At 54.7% G+C, this 12,736-nt stretch overlaps 1 protein-coding gene across 1 annotated transcript; it reads left to right on the top strand.

The window, feature by feature from the left end:
- Positions 1-2,650: 2,650 nt before the first annotated feature.
- Positions 2,651-11,147, top strand: PCARE (photoreceptor cilium actin regulator). Its single transcript, XM_075536069.1, has 2 exons — positions 2,651-6,378; positions 10,976-11,147. Exons 1-2 carry the CDS (start codon positions 2,651-2,653, stop codon positions 11,145-11,147), a joined length of 3,900 nt encoding a protein of 1,299 aa, XP_075392184.1.
- The last annotated feature ends 1,589 nt before the right edge of the window (positions 11,148-12,736 follow it).

The raw sequence follows: 12,736 nt of genomic DNA, 5'->3' as shown, positions 1-12,736 counted from the left end.
AGCAAGCAAACACACGACATACAAGAGACGGCATTTGCTCCCAGAGAGCGTGCAGAAAGCAGAAACGCATAGGACAGAGGATGAATGGAAACTGTAAACCCCTTCCATGCCAGAAACTTGGGTCTGATTCTCACCAATGTACCCACCCATCTGTCAATGGAGGTTTGCATGTTCATACAATGCTGAATAGGTGTCAACAGGAAGGAAGTGTTCCATTATGGGGACTGTAATCAATGCCATGAAACATGTGTATGAAATGTTGGGTGAATAACCAATTTGCTCTGTAAGCCTGCACACAAATAAAACGTTAAAAAAAATAAAAAGAAGATGGTCAAAGATCCTCAATGAAATATTTGTTCGATTCCAGAAAACCAGACTCACTGTCATGGAGATGGTTCTGAATTACAGTGATAGGAAACAGGATTGGCGACATCTAGGGCCCAAACTGGTTAAATGAAAATCCCTCTTTGTCCTGCAGACAGTGAGAACCATGGGTCCAGAGCAGAGAAGTCACCCACTAGGGTATCAGGAACATCTGGAGGCAGCTGTGCTTGGGGAGGGGCCATCCTGCACAAACACAGGAAGGCTAAAGGCCCCATCATTAGGAAATCATTGCCGGACAATTCAGGGCAGAGTAGAGATTTGTTCCTTGGCACATCATGAGCCTTCTTGGGTGTCTATTATTTAAGTGGCCTAGCTTCCAAGAGGGAAATAAATAAGGAATCACATTTGGTGGTTCCATTGTAGCATTCCCACTTTCCAGGTGGGAAACCTGGGTTTGGTTTTTAGCCAATACATCCACTCATCTGTCAGTAGAGACTTGTCAGTTGCCATAATGCTGAAGAGGTTTCAACAGGGTTGCCAGGCTAAGAAAGACTAGGAAGGAAGACTTGAGAATCTACTTCTGAAATCAGCCAATGAAACCGCCATGGATCATAATAGTCCAATGGACAAGCAATCGTAGAAATGGTGCAAGACCAGAGGGCATGTTAGTCTATCATGCATGGGTTCTCTGTGAGCCAGGTGCTGACTCACCACGACCACGTGTCAGGAAGTAGGCCCAACACTCATCAAGCCTTCCTCATCGACATGATCCCCACACCAGCTGCAGGAAGGAGCCAGCATTTGCCCCCTTTTGAAGAGGGGCTTTGACTCAGAGAAGCAACTGGTAAAGGGTCCCCCGACTTAAAGGAGAAAAGGCAGAATTTAAAACCAAGCCTTCCTAACTCTACGCTCTTATCCTTAGACATTACTAATAGCAGCTAAACCCAGAGTCTAAAGCAGGTGACTGCTACCCTTAGCCTCGAGCAAGGGCACTAAGCTCAGATTAAGTAGACAGCAGTACTTGCAAAGAATAAAACCCCACCCCCACCCCAGAGTTCCTTGGGTTCTACTTCTAAGGAGCTCTGGTGGCCTAGTGAGTTAAGGTCAGCAGTGTGAACTCACCAGCAGCTCCCAGGGAAAAATAGGTGGTTTCTGTCTGAGTAAAGATTTACGACCTTGGAAATCCACAGGGGCAGTTCTGCTCTGTCCTACAGAGTCTCTATGAGTTAGAATGGACTCAATGACAGTGAGTTTGGGTTTTGTTTGTTTGGGGGGTTGGGTTGTTCTACTTCTAATAATTAAATGGTTCAAATGAATAAATAAAAATGGTTTAATAAATAAAATTAAATGGTTCTCCCAGTCCACTTACAGCTAGTTTTCCTGTGAGAAGTTAATAACAAGCTTCTCTTCTGAGTCCCCATGGCCCCTGGGGACCAGCCTTGAGCTTCATGTGGTGGTGGGTTTTCCTGAGGTCTCCCTCCAAACCAGAACGTCCCTACCCCGGCCAAGCAAACCCCAGGAAGGGCAGCTTCCCTGCTCTCTACCTCCCTTCTCCAATGTGAAGGAGACACCCTGTCCTCCCTCGTTCACGGGTGGGGTGATGCTGTCTACCCTTCCAGGAGTCTTGTCAACAGCCACACAAACAGTAAAGCATGGCTTCCATTACAGTCTGTTGTGGTTTTGTTCTGTTTTGTTTCTTGAAGCTTTCCAGGCCCCCGTGGATTGGAGCACACTGGGTAAGTTTGCCCTTTGTCACTCTGAAGGTCACTTTGCTGCCAAGGCCTGTCAACAGCAAACTGTCGCTCCTTTTCCACAGATGTGTCTCTTCCAGAACCTTCTCTGCCATCGCGCCCCATTTCTCTAGGTTTCCGAGGGCAGGCATCTGAACAGAAGTAAAAACGCAAGCATGTGCAAAAATAATCCGCTTCCCAATATAGCCAACACTGAGCAGTTCTCTATCAGAGCACGCTGTGCATGCTAACTGGCTGGGCCGTGATTAACCTAATAGGCTTAAAGCTCTGCTTGCCTTCTGCATCTGTCAGGACACAAGCAAAACACAGACCCAGAATCCATGAGCCCACAGTCCCTGCCTCTCACCGACAGCGGTTGGTTCCAAAGCACAGACAGGATGGCAGACACCACTGCCTCTTCACGGCGGGGCCAAAGAAGTTGGCTTCCAGGGGAGCTGGCTTCTCAGACCTCGTGCTGAGGATCTCAAAGGATTCCAGTCTGGAGACTGCCCGGATGGACTGTAAGACTGCCTTTGTTTCTCTTTCGGATGAAAATGACTAAGGGGGTGGGTGGAAGGTGATAGCCAGCTGAGGCCATGGGGTGCACCCCTTCCCACAGTGACATTGTGAACAGTGTCGTCAAGAGTGGCATTCCATTCCTGAAAAAGCCCAAGGCGATTCTGCCAGGGTGTCAGGTGGGCCAAGAAAGATGCTCTGTCCCTTTGCTGCTGAAAAGCACCCCAGACTGCAGCTCTGGGGGTGGCGGGGCCCAGGGACAGAGGCCGGCTGAGGAGCATCCAAGGTGCAGGTGGAGCCCCGCCACAGCGGGAGGTCTGTGTCAGCTCACGAGAGGGCCTGCTTCAGGGAACAGGAACGCTATGGAAGGGCTGATCCTAGACGCCACGACGTCCCCACCCCGGCCAAGCAAATCCCAGAGCCACAAGGCTAAGGACCTTCTGGCCCAGAGCCCCCATGGGTCACAAGGGGCCAATTTTTCTGTGGAAGCGTATGAGGGGTGGGCTGTCCAGGAGACATCCCCACTAGAGGGGCTGGGCACACAGGGTCATGGCTGCCAAACCTCCCTGCCTCCTTGTGGATCTGCAGGGAAGGTGGACTTCCCGGAGCTGCTTATAAGAGCCCACCACCACTGCTACACCTACCTGCACTCCAGCCTCGCCAAGTACGAAGCAATCCTCGGCATCAGCCACCAGGCCGCTCAGACCCAGGAGCTGCTGCAGCTCATGCTCCGCTTCCTGCTGCTGTGCTTGGAGGAGGCCAACCGGCTCCTGGGCGAGATCGCCAAGGACGGCGAAGTGCTCCTCCGGGAAGTTGGGGCTGACCTGGCTTGGCCCTTGGGGGAAGAGGTGCCCCCAGAGCAGCCTGACCTCCTGCAGCAGCTCCTGCAGTACACTGTCAGGAAGCTGCAGGCCTTGGAGGGCACCGTGGGCTCCCTCACCAGCAGCCTCCTGGAGGCTGCCAGCACCTGCTTCCGCTCCTCTTCCAGCCACTTGGAAAAGAAGCTAAGCGTAAAGAGGGGTGTGGGTGAGCATCTCGTAAGGGTCTTGGGGCAACTAGAGAGCTTGGCGAGTGGCCATGGGGACTCCGGGGTGCAGGGTGCCCCCTTGTGCTCTGAGGACAGTGGTATAGGGGCTGACAATGAATCCGTGCGGTCCTTGGACAAGGCAGGCAAGCAAGGCAGCTCGAATTTAGTGCTGGAGCCTATGGCACGGAAGCCAGTGGAAGCCGGGCCAACAGGACGTGCCTGGCAGCCAGGTCCCTCCTGGCTGGGTTCGGACAGCCCCCAAGACTGTCCACTCATGAGGCTTCCTACGGCTAAGATTCAGCCTTCAGGGAGTCACTGTCCTGACGCTGGCCCTGAAAGGATTCCCTCCCCACATTTGGGGACAAATGAAAGCTCTCTGGGTGATTCCCTTAGAACTGAGGTCTCTGTGGAAGCGCGCCTCCCCAAGGGTTCCAGATGGATGGCCCCACCATCCCTCGGTGAAGACCCAGACAGCAGCCAGGAGGAGGAGGAGGAAGAAGAGGAGGAGGAGGAGGGGGGAGGTGCAGTCAGCTGCAGAGGTCCATACACCTGCCAGGACCCCGCTGTGTTCCCACGGCCTCGCTCTTCACCTGCTGGCCGGAAAAGCACATTCCAGCCCCACTTCAGGGGACTCAGGGGCCCCCAGGCCCAGGAACTGATTCTGAAGATGAAGAAAGCCATCAGTGAAAGGATTAAATTTGTCCCCGTGCCCTCTGGGACCTGGGACTGGGCTGAGGAGGAGGAAAGGAGGCTGGAGGTCCCGCTGAGACCCAGCACAGTCAGCGGCAGTAGGAGGGTCCTGGGGAGGCAGAGGAGGACCCAGTCAGAGGCCAGTCTTAAGAACCACATGGAAGACCCCACCCTCCAAGAGCTGTGGAAGGTCCAGAGAGATCTCAGCCAGAAGCTGGAGGCATTCTATGCCCGGGGTGCGCCATGCCAGCGGCTCAGCAGGAAGCAGCTTCCAGGGGCCGGAGTGGCAGCTTCATGGCCGGGTGTCAATCGCCAGGTGGCCCTGAGCACTACCACCAGCAAGCTGAAGGCCTCCCTCACCGAGAACTTCAGCATTTTGCCCAGTCAGGACAAGAGCATGTTGCAGAAAAGCAGTCGGCCCCCGGTGGCCCAGCAGCCCCAGCAGGGCACAGCCAAACAGCATACTAACACCACCCCGTCGGGAGAGAAGGCAATCGGGGCTCCCCAAGCCGAGGACTGCCACACCCGAAGCCATCCCCCCAGAACATCAGTCAGGAAACTAATTGAAACGTTCAGTCCTTCTGACAGTCTGGGGGCGCTGGGGGATTGCAAGCACTCGGAGCCAAAGCCCTGCCTCGGGAAGTGGGGCATCCCCATCATGCCTCCCAGATTCCCCATTTACAGGGGCCTAGCTCCTTTGTACCCTAAGCCCCGCATTTCTCCAGCAGCAGGTGCCTATGCACTCGACGTGGGCACCGACTGGGGGCCCTTCACACCCATCCTTGCTCCAGACCCCTCCGGGGGGCAGGGCCTGGAGGACGAGATGGAGCAGGACCCTGAGCAGCTGCCTCCGCCGCCCCTGGAAATCCTGATGGACCAATCATTCGCCACTCTGGAGACCCCAGAAAGCAGTGCACCGGGAGGGGCTTCCCCAGGAAGGACTTGCGTACCAGCCCTGGGAGGGGGCGGCCCTGCCAAGAAAGCTTGGGCTTCCCCCAAGCTGAGAGCCTCCATGAAGCCCATGGTCCTGCTGCCCAGCAAGGGCACTGTCAGCCCTACCAGACCCCGCAGCATGGGCACCGGGAATAGTGAGAGGGGCTGCAGTCCCAGAAAGTCCACCTTGGACTCGACCCACCCACCAGCCACCAGTCAAAACCCAGAGGAGGAGGGCGGGGGTCCGAGTCAGGCACTGACAGAGAAGGCCACCGGGGTCAGCAAGCAGCCCCGGAAGGCATCACCTTGGCACCACTCCAGTCATATCTCCGGGCAAAACAGGATCTCAGAACCCGGCCTGGCCAGGTCAACTCGGGGGCCACCTTCTCCTGAGGCCTCCAGGCAGAACCAAGAGAGAAGCCCCCTCATGGCCAGGAAGGCCCCTCCCACAAGGGTGCACTGGGTATCCCAAGTTGAGAAGAGACACTCAAACTTGCCCTCCTCCCACAGGCCAGCCCAGCCAAGCCTCCCTGCTGTGCATAGGTCACCCAGCCCGCCCCTCAGCACTGGGGCTCTGAGCCCCACAGGGAGTCCCAGGGTGCTAAGTCCACCAACAGGGACAAAACAAGTATCCCCATCACCCCAGCTTGTGCCACCCAGCCCTCCCCCTGAGAGCCCACCTGCTCAGCACAAGGTCTCCAGCCCTGCTCCCCAGAGCAGAGAAGGAAGTTCCGCTTCCTCCGGTCCCTCCCCATCCCCACCAGCATCTCCCGCTCAAGGGCACAAAGAAACAAGAGATTCTGAAGACAGTCCCACAGCCAAAGCCAAGTTACCTGGGAATACCTGTTCCATATTCTGCCCTGCCTCCGCCTCTCTGTTTGAAGCCAAGTCGCTATTCTCAAGAGACCACCCACTGGCCCCACCATCTCAGACACCCGAGGCTGGGGGCTCTCTCAGGATGCCAGCAGGGTGCTGGAGGAGCAGCTTAGGGCCACGGCTGAGGGCGGATTCCCAGAGGAGGGTGGCCCTGTGTGCCCTCAACCCTCTGCCTTTCGTCCGAAGGACCGCTTCTGAGCGCAGGCCAGGCCCCAGACTGTGGCTGCCTGCCTCTGGCTGCCCGGGCGCAGCAGCTCATGATGCCCTGCTCAGCCCACGCAGGTAAGGTGCTTCAGGTAAGGTGCATCTTCAGGACCAGCATGCAGTGACTTGAAACAGAGAAAGGCAGAGCTACGGGGTGCTAGGATCTTATCCGTCGGTAGTCCGCAAACCGTGCTGTAAAAGGGGCCAGGGGGTGTCTAGGGGACTGGAGTCCAGTCTCCTCCACTTCAACCTTGAGCAACCTGTTACCCATTTTGCGTTTCCGAGGAAGATTTGTATTGGAAAGAAATTCTGTCGTATTAAACCAAAAACCAAACTCACCGCCATCCGATCTGTTCTGACTCAGAGCGACCCCATAGGACACGGCAGAACTGCCCTGTGGGTTTCTGAGACTGTCGCTTTTCATGGGAGTAGAAAGCCTCATCTCTCTCCTGCTGAGCAACTGGTGGTTTCAAGCTGCTAACCTTGTAAGCACTAGGCCGTCCGAGCTCTTTGCGCTATTAGAAGCGCTGTTTTCAATAACCAAGTTAGCCCAGTCCTGTGTCCCTGGTTCTACAGATGGCAATGTGGTGACATGGCTGGCCCTTGTGGTTGACTCGCTGTCGCCCTGCTGTCCCATCAGGAATCGGCAGCTGCTGGTGTCACCATGGTGGATCGGCAACTAGGAGAAATGTTCTCACAGATTTTGGTCCCAAGATTCCTTTAAGCTCTTTCCACTGGAGAACTCAGGAACTTCTGTTTGTATTGCTTTGACCTATCAATGTATGAGATCTTTATTAGAAGCCCTGGTCGGGCAGTGGGTTACACGTTGGCCGTTAACCTCAAGGTCAGCAGTCTGAAACCACCAGCCACTGCGCAGGAGGAAGATGAAGTTCTCAGCTGCCGTAAAGCTCTGCGGTCTTGGAAACTCACAGGGTTGTTCTACCTGATCCTACAGGGTCCATGTAAGTCAGAATTGACTCAACGGCAGAGAGCTGTGTTTTGTTAGGTATTTGTTCATTAATACATTTTAAGGGGAAAAAAATAAACCCATTTATGTATTAACATAAATAATATATCCTTATGAAAAACAATTCCAAAATCCCACTGCATTGCATCGATGCCAACGCACGGGGAGAATCAAGCTCCCTCGTATTACACACGTGAGATTTAGCAACACATGAGACACGCCACCCTCGATTTTCAACAACAAAACGTAATGGAGTGGCATGTCTCACATGTTGGTAAATCGCTGTAGCAGCTCATTTAATAGAAGGGGGTAGATTCTTGGATCCGCGTCTACATTGGATTTTTGTGGTCACGTAGACTCTGTGTACATGACACAGACTATGTGAAATGCCACTCTCCATTCACTGGAGAGCCACAGGGGAGAGGTCATGCAAACCTCCTGGCAGAGAGTCCTACCACAGCCCTCCTAGAGGGACAGTGGTAGCGGCAGGCTATGAGGACAATAGTGTTGGCCTCCTGGGCACCCTGTCTTGAAGAAACCCAAACTAAACCAAACCCACCGCCATCGAGTCGGTTCTGTCTCATGACGACCCTATGGGACAGGGCAGAACTGCCCCTGTGGGTTTCCAAGACTGCATGTCAGACCACGAGTCCTCCAACCTAGCTGGACATTGACTGGCCACCCACGGCTACAGAAGTGGAGCAGGACTCTTCTTGCGGGTCTGGCCTAAGGAGCCAGCTGAAGGGTGCTATCCCTGCCCTTGGCAGACGGAGTCCCGGGGCGCTTTTCTCCCCAGGGGCAGCTGATCCGTAAGTCACTGGCTCAGTTTGGGCACTGTGGCGTCAGTCCAAGGAGCATCTTCCTTCCATCCGTTGGAAGGAGAGGTTACATGCTCAAGTGGTTTTCACAGACTGCTTGGGAGTCTAGCTTGGGGAACAAAATGATAAACTTGACCCCTATCAGAGGAAGAAGTTGTAGCCGTAGAGCTTGATATCAAATCATACGAAGCGCTACCAGCCCCCGCTACCTGCGCGCTGCCCAAGTGTAAATCAGGAGTCACTTCCCGCCAGAGTGATGTACGCTGCGTGCTTCACAGGCTGCCAAGACATCAATGGTCATTTTAATTTATTTTTTCCCCACAAAGGATGCAGCAGTCAATTTTAAATAAAGATATTATCTCAGGAAAGTTGTATGTTATGATAGTTCTATAAACTTCCACCCAGCCACTTGAGAGAAATGAAATATGGATTTTCTTTTGCGAGGATCTTACTGTAACCTTGCACTTCTTCGACGAGCTTCTGACCGCACAGCGGCCTTTGAGAACCTTGATAGGCGCTGGTGCATCATCCCCTACCCCATCCGCTTACTCCGTTATTAGACTCCCCAAACGGTGCCTCGCAGGGGGACCAGCTTCCGAGAGCGGGGACAATAAAGCCGCATTAATTAAAACCACTAACATTTTAAAACAGCGGGGGCAATCACAGAGTGACATAAAATTGTTCCAGAAGGAAATCATGTGTCTCTCTCAGGCTTCTCCTCAGGCGAGGACACCCCCCGCCCCCACCCCGGAGGCCCGAGGTCCCAATACTTCAGCGGGGTGGGAGGACGACTAGCAGGAGGGGTGATGTCTTTGGAAGAGAGGCCAGTTAGCAAGGTCATGGGGAAAGGTCAAATAATAATACCCATCCCCAGTCCCCTGCCTCCTTATAGGACCGAACCCCTAAGTCATCTCAAGTTGTGAGCCCATGATGGGAACATGCCCATTCCTCAGTGCCCCCTAGACATCCCCCCTCCCCCAGGTATAAATTTGGCATCTGGAAACAGAAGCATGCCAGCTTGTGGATGGCGAGTCTTAGGCTGCCAATCTGCCTAGGAGGGAGCAACCCCCGGGACGTGGGCAGGGCTTCCTCAGAACCATGCAGCCTGCAGAGAGCAGAAGCTGCTGAGGACTGGGCTGTCACCCAGCCAGGACTTGCATCCACATCCACCGTATCTCACAGCTGTCAACAGGCCTGCCGGGGACCCTGCCTTACACCTGGCAGAGGGTCCCCTTCTGGTTATCCCAGGCAAGGCATGAACCCCTTTGGTGGAAGCAAAATAAAAGAATGATGTTTATATCCTCTCGATCTTGGGGCCCTGGAGAATGGAAACAGTCCCCCGAGGTTTACCCAGGAAGCTCAATTAATAAGTTTCAGCTGTTATTTATGTGTGAAATCCCCTAGTCGCTATACCAGTCTCTAGGTCTCAGGATGCTCTGTACATCCAAAAAGAGAGTCAACCTTGCTCTTCTAAAGGCTTGGCAGTGCCTGTCTGGTCAGGACTAGTCAGGCAAGGGCTCTTGACAGCCACCACCACCCCCTCACCTTCCTGGGCATCCCGGGTCATTCTGGGAACAGGTGGGCTCACAACCACACCATGGTCACTGGGAAAATCAAGCTCCTAGCCTGAGTCCCTACAGATGTGAAACCTGGGTAGGGTGGAGGACAACTACCATCCTAGCACCAGCTGGCCGGTTGGGCCACAGGGTCAGCCTCCACAGCACCCTGCCCCTGGCTTTGCCCTGGATTTGCCACCCACACCCATTTCTATGGCCTCCTGTCAGGGCCAGCAATGGGTGGGGCCTGCATGAGATGGATACACCTCCCCTGCTCCAAAGAGACACAGGGAAGTGTATGTAAGGTGAGAGCCATGGTCCTGACCAAGACCCCCACCTCTCTGGGCTTCCAGTGCCCCACTTGTGTGTGCCTCGGAGATCCCTGGTGTCCTTTCCAGGGGTGACTTGCTATTCATTCTATCAAGCAGCACCCTAGTGAGAGCAAATCCTTTACTGAGCACATATCATGTGTCCATCAGTATGCTAAAAGTCTTACACGATTCTTCCATCACTGATGTCTGTGAGTGCCCTATGAGAGGGGTGTTGTTTCACAAAGAGGAAAGCTGAGTCTCAGCGATATTGCAGGATAAAAATCGCACAGCAGGTATGTGGAAGAGCCAGGGCGTGAGCCCAGGCAGCCAGCCTCCACCCTCCACCCAATAATTGCCAGCACATAGCCGAGCGTGGCTCTCTGAGCCAGTCCACCCTGCCAGCCTGGGCTTGCTGTACCTCCATGCCCTCCATCAGCCTTCCAGAGTCTGCCCAGCATGCTGAGGGTCCACATCCCTAAGCCAAACCCCTCCTAGGGTTGGCCACATGTGGCTCAGGAGCTGGGAAGCGCTTCCTAGCCTGGGCTCTGCCAAAAAGTTTCCATTTTTGCCATTCAGGAAAAGGGTGGCGAGTGAGTGAGTGAGTGAGTGAGTGAGTGAGTGAGTGAGTGAGTGAGTGTTATTCAAGTAGCTAAGCCCAGCCCTTTGTTAAACAAGAAGGGTTTCCAAACAAAATAGAGGCCCAGCACCCACAGCTGGGAGTTGCTTTGTACAAGCAGCAGGATCCTGGGCATCAGGGGAAAGAAGAGGCCTCACCTGTCAGCCAGGCCAGCCTCGAGCTGGGCCCCCACAGTGCCCGGCCTGGCAGGCAGGCAGCAAGGACAGCAGCCATCAGGATGCACCTGAGATAGAAAGGCAGGAGACCACTCAGCACTCAGGGTTCCCCAGCCTGATAGTGCTGAGGCTGAGATCGCGAGCAAGGGGATGGAAATGGGGGTGTGGGAGCCAGGGGAGCAGAAGGAACAGCAGAGGAAATGTTTCATCTGTCCCTGTCTTCTCTCTCAGCAGCAGTGAAGAGAACACCAGGAAGGGTGGCGAGCCTTGGAGCAGCCCCTGTGGCTCAGAACTGAAGCAAAAGCAGGCTTCTCACCCCGAACTCTGCGTGCTGGGCCACGGGCTGCAGAGGGAGGGCAAGCACCCGCTGGACGTACAGCCCCAGCAGGAGGAGGCAACCTGACTGGCCGGCCAGCCAAGTTACACCAATGCCAGCCAGCCCAGGAGGCAAAGCGCGCCCACCAAGTATCTGCCCTGCCTCGGTAGGCAAACAGAATCCTGACTCCCTGGAAAGGCACCCTAGAAAGGTGTGCAGGTGCACGTCCAGGTGGCTCCTGGAGCACAGCAGAGAGCCAACTTTTGAACAATCACCATCTTCGGTTTCAGTACCTGGATGGCCTTGGGGTTCAAAGGTCAACCCTGACTTTAGACGCACACCCCTCCCTGCCACAAAGATGCTATTTAATCCTCCAAGTGACAGCCTTAAGGAAGAACATCAACCTGATGGATTGCACACCTGCAGAAACCGGTCCTTGACCTTGGTGGCCTTGCCGAGAGTGGGCCAGTCAGCTCAGGCTCCTGGCGGCCTGACGTAGAACAGAATAAAACGCTGCCCAGTTCTGCGCTGCCTTCGGACCGTTGGTGCTTGTGAGCATGTTGTTGTAGCTATTGGGTCAGCCCCTCTCCTGGAGGCTTTCCCTCGCCCCGCCCAGACCTCCGGCCCCCGTGGACCCTCCGCTTCACTAACTATGGTGCGGTTCTCTAGCTATCGGCCTTCCTCCACGTTAGCTCATTGACCCACTTAATCCTCAGAATCCTGGAGGAAGTCTTCATCGTCCCACTTTGCAGATTAAAACACCAAAATGGAGGGAGGCTGTGGGGTGGGGTGGGGGCATGGAGGCGGGGAGACCGTGTCTCGCCCAAGGTCACACAGCTAGGAGAAAACAGAGCCCAAAGGAGAACAGCTGAGCCTGGCTCGCGCCCCTGACCTTTTCACAGCATTTCTGCTGGTGCAGATGTATCCGTGGGTGGGACGTATTGTTTGGCCTTTCAAGCATGTGTGGTGGAGCTGTGTTGCCTTTCCCATTAAGAGCTCTGTTTATCCAGAGATAAGAAGCCGGGCTGCAATTAAGAACCTCAGCCGCACCCACCCTCCCCCGCTCCTCCCCGAGTCCTAATCCAGCTCAGTGCCCAAGACAGGCTGCCTCTCCGCCTCAACACGTCTCAAAGGTTCTGGCTGCCCCACGCATCCGAATGCTTCTGCACTGAGTGGGTACAGCCAGGCCTCCTGAACAAGGCGCCTCTTCTCTGCAGGCCGTGGGTGCAGGCGCCCGCAGGGGTGGCATGGGTAAGGCACCTGTTCTCCCATGCCAGTCTGCCCCTCAGGCTTCCTGGGCCAGCTCCAGGCCCACCTCAGCTGCACAATGTCTGCTGGGGCTGGAATCAAAGTAAAGGGCAGGCGCTCGTGCCAACAGCCAGAGGCTGCCAATGAGCTGGCTTTTGCTGCGATCTTGGACTATTTCCACCGAAGGCGGGGGAGAGCTTCTATTTAGAAGAGAATGTGCAGTAATGGAGTGATTCAGTGCTGGCTCAGTGCATTGTCAAAAAGAACCCAAGAATCCTCACCCACCAGGAGCAGCTCAGAGGCAACCTCCGGATCTGCTGCAAAGCTGGGTGTCTCACTTTTTATTAGTTGGAGGAAATTGTGCAGCTCAAGGCCTTTATTATTTTATTTATTTTATGAAACTGACTCAAGATCAGAATCCTACAGCC

Source organism: Tenrec ecaudatus, chromosome 17 (assembly GCF_050624435.1).
Source record: "Tenrec ecaudatus isolate mTenEca1 chromosome 17, mTenEca1.hap1, whole genome shotgun sequence".
NCBI classification, from domain to species: Eukaryota; Metazoa; Chordata; class Mammalia; order Afrosoricida; family Tenrecidae; genus Tenrec; species Tenrec ecaudatus.
The sequence above is the reverse complement of the archived record's forward strand: the minus strand, read 5'-3'. Positions and strand labels throughout refer to the sequence as shown.